We start from the raw sequence: 8,626 nt of genomic DNA, 5'->3' as shown, positions 1-8,626 counted from the left end.
TAAATCAAGAGAGAGAAATGCATAAGATCTTTTCATTTTCACATTTCCTGTCATATTGTCGTTGACAAGAATGTAGGAGCTCTTACTTACGAAGATAGGAGTTCCTACTTACGGAGGAAGGTGGAAAGTATTTTCCATCTTTCTTTTATTAGCTGATACATTTGGGTATTTATTCAAGAGAACGATAGCAAAATAAGGTCTTTTCATTTTTTCCATCATGTGGTGGCTTATGAGCCTTGTTCTAGTAGTGTTGGGCACTTGCAAACTCAGTATCAGGATTATAATATCTGTTTAAAAACCACATAGAATCAGCAGTTACTGGATATCCATCTTGATTCCGGTGCCAACCAAAGTAAGCATGGGTTCGGTTCTTGATGCCGAAAGTAGCATGGCCAAAACTGGCCTCTCTAACAGATGAGTAATCTGGCTGTGGTTCTGTCATACTGCATCACAACAAAAGGAATTTTTCATAGACTCAGTATGCAGATCTGGCAAATACTTACGGAAATGAACTAGAAAACACCAAATCTATCATGCATGCTAATATATTTACTTGGTTGCTAAGCCCTCACTATTTCCTCCATCACCAATGGTAAGGTAGACCGGTGCGGATTGATCTTTCACGGGAATGCAATTACCGTTTACGATGTTGTATGCGACATTGGATATACGATGCTGTGGTATACACAAATTAGTGACTTATCAAGTTCTGACATCTTGAATCTTGAGAGTAGATGGAGGATGGTAAAAGGAAAACAAATACAGTGTGCTTTAGTATTAGGTAAAAGCATTTCTGCAATGTACTTTTCCTCAAATGGATTTTCTCAAAAGATTAAAATGTTCGATAAATCGGATCAATATGTTGAATTTAAAAATTTTATATGTTAGTTCTATACAGAACACCAAATAACTGGGAAAATATTTGCATTTTATATGGACATGGGTAATGTATATGAAGCACTTACAGATCGTTCATAGGCATGGACATGACCGTTAAAAACCACGTCAACCTTGTACTTCACAAACAATGACTCATACATCACTCTCATGGTTTCTCCTTCCATATAGTGATTGGTGTAGCTATTATACCATGGTGAATGCATTAAAACAATCAACCATGATGTCTCACTTCTGTTAACCTTTGGTAGCTCCTCCTCAATCCATATGTTCTGAGGAGTGTATTTACCTTAAAAAAGGAAATGATATGTAAATGAAATTCTTGAAGGACTTGGTTTAACATAGACACGGTAAATGTGACCTATGCACAGAGTTAAGAAATTGATTAGACATTCCGTGGAGAAAAGGAAATTCAAATCGGTGTACACGATAATCTTGGAAGAAAAATTCTATCATTTTAAAACAGAGTCATTACAGAATATCACTAGGGTATAATTTGAGCAATCAGTACTAATGTTCTAATAAAGAATTTACATGATGTCATTTGCAGAGATGAATACAACAATATACTACTGTAAAAATCCATGAAAACAAGAGAGAACAATTTCACGTTATTGGGGATTCCAACCTCCGAAACCGCGCAAAAATTCAGTATAAAAAGGAGCAAAAGAGGAGCTGATGTAAAAAATGCAAGGAGCATCCAGAAAAGTTATGCATTTGATATTCAGAAAAGGAAATTTTGAAACAGTATGTTCTGCTGCATATGTGCATAAGCCTTTTGTACGATGTTAATATATTAATCAGAATATATATATATATATATATATATATATATATAACCTTACCATATGCTGAATAAGAAGATAAGACTATGATGTATGCTGAAGCTCTTTTGATTGAGTACCAAAGTGGGGAGGTACTCCCTGATGCATTCTGTGGGACAGGATACCGGTGAGTGTAAGGCTTAAAAGGTTCGGGTTCACCCTGCAACAAAAATTCCAAACTTCCTTTTAGAAAAATACTTCATCCAATTACTTTTTTACAAAATGAACAGCAAATATTGCACTACACACATGCGTATAGAAATCATATATCGAAGACGAGAAATGGAAAATGAGAGTATAAGCTCACTTTCTAGAGCAAGCAAATGTTTTAAGAGATGCTTACAATTTCTGGGGCAAAATCAATATCATGATTCCCTGCAGTCCATATCCAAGGTTGATAAGCAACACTTCTCTCGGTGAATCTTCCCCATGTATCCCACCTGACATTATCATGATTTGGGAAGAGATCTGCATACGAGAGGTCCCCAACATACAATACTGCTTGTCCTTTCTGTGGGTTCAATTCATAATGAGTAAGCGTCGCATTCGAATCATAGGTCTGACCCAGATCACCTGAAAATGATACACAAGTACATTAGAGTGGAACAATTTACATTTCACAAACACAGACAATTGCATATCATCCATTACGTAATTCCCAAGTTAAGGAAAGCTGTTTCAAATAACAGACTTGCACACTAAGGAACAAGTTTCATAAGCTACAGAACTCTAATTTGGTTTCACATATCTTTCAACATGAAAGGAAGAGGCTCATTGCAACCTCTAAGCTAGTCAATATCATGAGATTTCCTTTTGAATCCCAATGCCAAAAGTTGAACCAGATAAATGCACATCCTGTTCTATACAAAAAACTCACCTATGAGACCAAATGTATAAGGGACGTCCGGCCCAACTTCAGGAGGAGTAATAAACCAGAACTGCCGCTTAGTGTGGTCAATTCCAACTTCATAGTGGTATTTGGTATCGAACTGTACAAGAATATATAGGATTAGATCACAATACAATTTGTAAATTATACTTAGACTGCATTCATCATTTCGATCCGAAAATTGCAAAACCGAGTATTTCTCATTCAGAGTCCACGACCTATGCATTTGAAGGAAAAAGAAATGAGGCAAAACATAAGAGCATATCAAGTTTACATTTAAATTGCTGATGATGGTGTGGTGAATGTAACCAGAAGTGTAATTGTAGAATTTATAGGTTGTAACTTCGCCCTCAGCCATCTCTTTCACGCCCTTTGCGCTCCAATAAACCACTGTATTGGAACCTGGTTCGTCCACCGTGACCCATGACACAATCACTGCTTTTCCCAGCTGGTCTCCTTGTGTTATATGTACCTTAAATCAAAGATCACATATCAAAATTAAATTAAATCACTTCAACCTACACCTATTAATTCCCCCCCCCCCCAAAAAAAAACAAATTATGAAGTAAGCCATAAATTTTCAACAACAAAAAGCCAAATTTAGGGTTTTTACAATGCGTTTGGGTGAGGGAATAAACTTGGGATTTTAATAAAAGTCAGAATTTTTAAATTGACATAAATCAATTCTTTTGTTCGGATAACAAAACAAAGATATATTTAGAAATTCTGCACGGGAAAAAACATGGAATTAGAGATTATAAATTATAAATCCCAACTTTAAATTCTATCTAAATAGTCATTTCTAAAATTCCCAAAGAAATTGAGTTTGAAAAAAGAAGAAGATAACTTTACAAATAAACGTTAAATTATGTGTTTAAATCCATTAAACAAACAAGAAACTTTACAAATTCTAAAACATTAATTTCTGTAATTTTAAATTCCATAATTTATGAATTACTTTGTACTTTTAAATTTCATCATTTATGAATTCCTTCGTGACTGAATTTGCGTTTGTTTCTATGAATAGAATTTAGTAGAAGAGGACTAAGATTGAGACGTGGAGAAGATAACGGTGTCTTTGGAAGAAAGAGATAAATTTTAAAAATAAATAATAAGAGAGACTAACGGATTTGGGGAAAAAAAACAGGAGAGACTAACGGATGCAATACGTTAACTCACATTAGGTTTAGGAATTTTATTTTTTCAAAACAAAAATTGTGAGGGATATGAGCTTTGTGTGATGTGACAATGTTATAGTCCCTTAGATTAAATTTTGAGGAGGTGACATGTGTGTGTGGAAGAAAAATTAAGCATATCATAACAGAGAAACATCTAAGCAAAGGATCCAGATCCTTCAATTTCAGGGTTTGCTTCACTCGGGTTCAATTCGGGGTTTCAATTTCAGAGTTTGTTGTTTGATTCGGGTTAAATTGGGCCCATGAAATTGGCCCACTTTGCCCATGTTAAATTTTAGAGGTACAGGCTAAAGGTCCACTATTAGCAACACCAGTAAGTATGAAGTTTTATCACACAAGACCTCAGTACTTATATGTTATTATTTATTTAGTAAAGTTTGTACTTTATATTCTTCAACAGAAATAACTACCCTATGCTACAATTGACCAAAAAAAGACTAAAAGTTGTCTATATTATACTGACAGAGAAATAGAGATCATACTTGTTGAGGTGCGTTATAGCCAGGAGGGACTTTAAAGACATCACTGTCAAGAGGCATGACCCCAGATTTCTCCACTTTCCTCACAAAACTACTTGTCTTGCCTCCATTACACACCACTGCCAAGCTCAAAACCAAACCCAACACTACAACAATGGCTGCTGCTACCCTGGAAGAAGTAGATGCAGAAGCTAAGCTCACCAAACCCATCTTGGCCATGTTTTGCACAGGACCCTCAAAACCCACAAATCCACAGACAGCCTACTCAGCTTAGGCCATGTTTTATAGACTTGAAATGAGTTTACTAGTAAAGAAAAAAAAATGATTTTCATAAAATGGGGGGAATATTAAATGCTGGGTGGGATTTGCATTAAGAATTGCGTGTTGCTGGGTGGGGTTTGCACCACAAATTGGGTTGTATCCGGGGAACATAATAATGATGGGATAAGGGTAGAGCAGCAGCACATAAATATAAAATGCATTATAGAAGATAAGTTGATGTTAGTTGAATTGAAGTAATATTTCACCTTCTACTTGCATACAGTGCGGTCCATTATTTTTCATCCATTATTATAGAAGACAAGATGATGTTAGTTGAGTTGAATTGAAGTTTTCTGTTTTTTTTTTTTTTTTTTTTCTATTTAGAAATGGCTATGTGAAATTTAAATAATAAAATTCAACTAGTTATCAGTTTAACGATATTTTTCTTCTTACATATCAAAACAGATTTCACAAGAATATTTTGATTGCTGAAAATGAGGTACACATATCAAAACATATTTCACATACGAATGTTTCGATAAACTTCTAATGTATTGGTGACAAACGATTAGTGTGAGAGGGACGTTGCATGGACATATTATATTATGCTCCCATATTAGTTTTGCCAGGGGACCAAATGGTAGAAATATAGAGAGACCAAAAAAACATAAGCATTTATATGAATCAACCTTAAGCCTACCTGCATCCGCAGAAAATATTGGGTTACTTATTAAGATATACATCTGAATTTATTCTAGAAAACAAGAGCAACAAAATGTTTCTTTTCCCATGATCATGATTGGGAACTTGTAGAATCATCAACAGGATTGTCAAGGATAAGGTACTAGTTTCAGTGGTAGACATTGAGTCTGCATGAGAAATCCGGGAGACTCCACAGAGAATGTATGAGTCAGTGACAATTGATGGTATCTGTTGAAAAACCACATAGAATCGGCTTTTACTGCAACTCCATCATTGATCCGGTGCCAACCATAGAAGGCATGAGTTCGGTTCTTCATGTCGAAAATGGCATGACCAAAACTGGCCTCTCTATAAGCTGAGTAAGCTGGCTGTGGCTCCCTCATACTTCACCAAAAAAAAAATTCATAGGTTAAAGTATGCAATGCTAACAAATAGGAAAGCAGTGAACCATAAATAGATCATGAGCTTAATTGGTTGCCAAGCCTTCAATATTCCGTCCATCTCCAATGGTAATGTACACCCGCGCATAAAGATCCTTAACCAGAGAGCACTTGCCATTTTCAAGGTCATAGGCAATATCCGATACACGTTCCTGTGATATGCACAAATTGCTTATGAGAAAACAGGAAAATAAAAGGGATTGATCTGTTTCAAAATCTTTATATCGAGCACCAGATCGTTCGTAGGCATGGACATGGTATTGAAAATGGAATTGGCATGGTCGCCTAGTGCCTGCTCGTTTTGGTCATTTTAGAAGCCTATATAATACGACATGACAGCTATTTTTGAGTAAAAGATGAAAAGGGTAAAATAGAATACAGAGGAAGAAACGGGAAGCAGGGGAATTGAAAATCACATGGAATCCGGCTGGTACTGCTCTGTTTGGTTTATAGAAAATGAGGTTTGGGGATGAGAAATTAATTGCTTTTTCATATTTGGTAAGTCCAGTCATGGAAAATTATTGCCTTGTACGTGGAAAAGTATGTTAACTGTGATATTAAACAGTTAGTAAATCAGGTGTGCAAGGCACGTGGGTTGTTAGTAGAATTAGTTAGACAGTTAGATTAGTTATACGGGTAAGCTTTGCATAAACTGATATAAAGTGTAACAGTGCTGGTGAAGGTGGTTAAGCAATACAGAAATCAGAATTTACAATTTTCTCTCTGTTTCTATTTCCTTCCCCTTCTTCTTCTTTAGATATTGTCTTCACTCCTCTCTGAATATGTTTGTTCACATGGTATCAGAGCCCTCAGTGGCTTTCGCATAATCAATCGATCCGATCCGCGCTTTCTCTGCCTTTCAATTCCAACTCCGTTCCCATGATTCTTTGATTCTCATCTCAGTTCCAATTCTATGATTCTCTGATTCTCTTCCCAATTTTCTCCTCCCTCAAATTCGTTTCTAGGGCTTCCTCTGATTCTCTTTCTTTCTTCCTCCCTGATTCATCATGGCTTCTTCTTCCTCCGTCAAGATTGACGGCCTGCTTAGTATGGTTACCATTCGTCTCAGCGACAACAATTTCCTGAAATGGAGTTTTCAATTGGAGTCTGTGTTGCAAGGGTATGAGCTTTTTGGGTATTTCGATGGCTCCATAGTTCAGCCTCCGAAATATGCAATCTTGGACGAAGAGGGGGTAACTTCTCAAGTCACAGCAGGTTACAAGGAATGGCTAAAGACTGACAAGGCTCTCCTCAGCCTGCTCATTGCCACTCTGACGGATGAAGCTTTGGAATATGTCATCGGAACGAAGACGGCTCGAGAGGCCTGGCTTAATTTGGTGGACCGTTATGCCTCTGTTTCACGTGCCCGCATCAATCACTTGAAGACCGAGCTTCAAACCGCTCAAAAAGGGGGGGACTCTATTGAGAGATTTCTTCTTCGGTTAAAACATATTCGGGATCAGCTTGCTCAAGCAGGTGTGAAGGTCTCAGATGATGTCTTCATGATTGCTGCCCTCAATGGGCTGCCTCCTGAATATGACATGATCAAGACTGTCTTGATTGCCAGAGATTCCTCCATTTCTCTGAAGGACTTCAGGGCTCAATTGCTTGCCGCTGAACAAACTGCAGAGGCAAGAATTTTGACCCACTCTGCTATGCTTACTTCTCACCATCCAGCTACTGGATATCATTCGGTGGTTGCTTCTCCCAGTGGGTATGCTCCTCCTTTGTCTACGAATACAGGTTTACTGCCGATTCCTTCTAGTTCAACAGTTGCTTGTTATGCATCTAATGCTCATAATCAGTTTCATAGCTCACGTGGTGTATCTGGGCCGAGTGGTTCTCTGATGTCCAATAGTTCTAATGGTTTTGGTAGAGGAAAGTTTTCTACTGGAGGATTTGGCAAACCAGCATCTGCATCCTCTCAGTCGGGCCCCAAATTTGGGTCTAACTCGTTTCATAGGAGCAATATTGTCCCTGAATGTCAGATTTGTTGCAAGCGGGGTCATACTGCTGCAAATTGTTATTTTAGGCATGATACCTCTACAGCTCAGGGCTCTGCCCAAGTGATTGAATGCCAGATCTGTGGAAAAAGGGGGCATGGAGCTCTTGATTGCTACCAGCGTTCCAATTACTCCTATCAGGGACAACCTCCTTCTCCTAAGATCTCCGCTATGACTGCACAGAGCACTTATACCCCTAATCAAGTCTGGATTGCAGATAGTGGTGCATCTCATCACATGGTTGCTGACGTCTCCTCATTGCATCATGTTACTCCCTGTGAATCTGCAGAACATGTTACAGTGGGAAATGGTGAAGGTTTGAAAATTCAGAATATTGGCACTACATCCATATCTTGCAGCTCTTCTTCTTTACATATGCCATCTGTTTTTCATGTGCCTAAACTGTCTGCAAACCTCTAATCTGTTCATCAGTTGTGCAAAGACAATCAGTGTCTTATATGCTTTGATGCTTCTAGTTTTTATATACAGGACAAACGAACCAGGAAAATTCTGCTTCGAGGACTGAGCCATAATGGTATCTACCCCATCCCATGTACACTGCCGTTACAGTCCAAGGCAGTGGCATTTCTTGGACAGAAAGTCAGTTCCTCCTTGTGGCATCGAAGACTTGGTCATCCCTCCAATGACATCGTCAAATTGATGCTTCAGAATTCACAGTTAGAGTCTCTAAATGATGATTCAAGAGTGATTTGCTCTTCTTGCCTTCATGGGAAAATGCACAAGCTGCCATTTACAGATACTCATATTAAATCTAGGATTCCTTTTTCTAGAATCCATAGTGATGTATGGGGACCTTCCCATTTCAAGTCTCTAGATGGCTATAGGTACTTTGTATCTTTTCTGGATGAGTGTACTGGTTACTTGTGGCTTTTTCCACTATTCAATAAATCAGAGGTGTTTTCTAAGTTTCTTCA

At 37.8% G+C, this 8,626-nt stretch overlaps 1 protein-coding gene across 1 annotated transcript; it reads right to left on the bottom strand.

Annotated features, from left to right (window-relative positions):
- Positions 1-4,549, bottom strand: LOC18768900 (purple acid phosphatase). The gene is made up of 8 exons (XM_007200059.2): positions 4,289-4,549; positions 2,885-3,082; positions 2,599-2,710; positions 2,065-2,294; positions 1,743-1,881; positions 966-1,186; positions 554-675; positions 1-443 (listed from the first exon to the last, which is right to left on the bottom strand). The coding sequence occupies exons 1-8, from the start codon at positions 4,502-4,504 to the stop codon at positions 242-244; spliced, it is 1,440 nt and encodes a 479-aa protein (XP_007200121.1). The 5' UTR covers positions 4,505-4,549; the 3' UTR covers positions 1-241.

Source organism: Prunus persica, chromosome G8 (assembly GCF_000346465.2).
Source record: "Prunus persica cultivar Lovell chromosome G8, Prunus_persica_NCBIv2, whole genome shotgun sequence".
In the NCBI taxonomy this organism is placed as follows: domain Eukaryota; kingdom Viridiplantae; phylum Streptophyta; class Magnoliopsida; order Rosales; family Rosaceae; genus Prunus; species Prunus persica.
This window is presented reverse-complemented; position numbering and strand designations above follow the sequence as displayed.

Bases quoted from the DNA above. Each gene is read 5' to 3' on its own strand.
- LOC18768900 (XM_007200059.2), bottom strand. From the start codon at position 4,504: ATGGCCAAGATGGGTTTGGTGAGCTTAGCTTCTGCATCTACTTCTTCC. The intron at 3,083-4,288 runs GTATGATCTCTA...CTTTGATTTAAG, and splicing joins GCTATAACGCACCTCAACAA to GTACATATAACACAAGGAGA. The intron at 444-553 runs GTAAATATATTA...GTTGTGATGCAG, and splicing joins AGTGAGGGCTTAGCAACCAA to TATGACAGAACCACAGCCAG.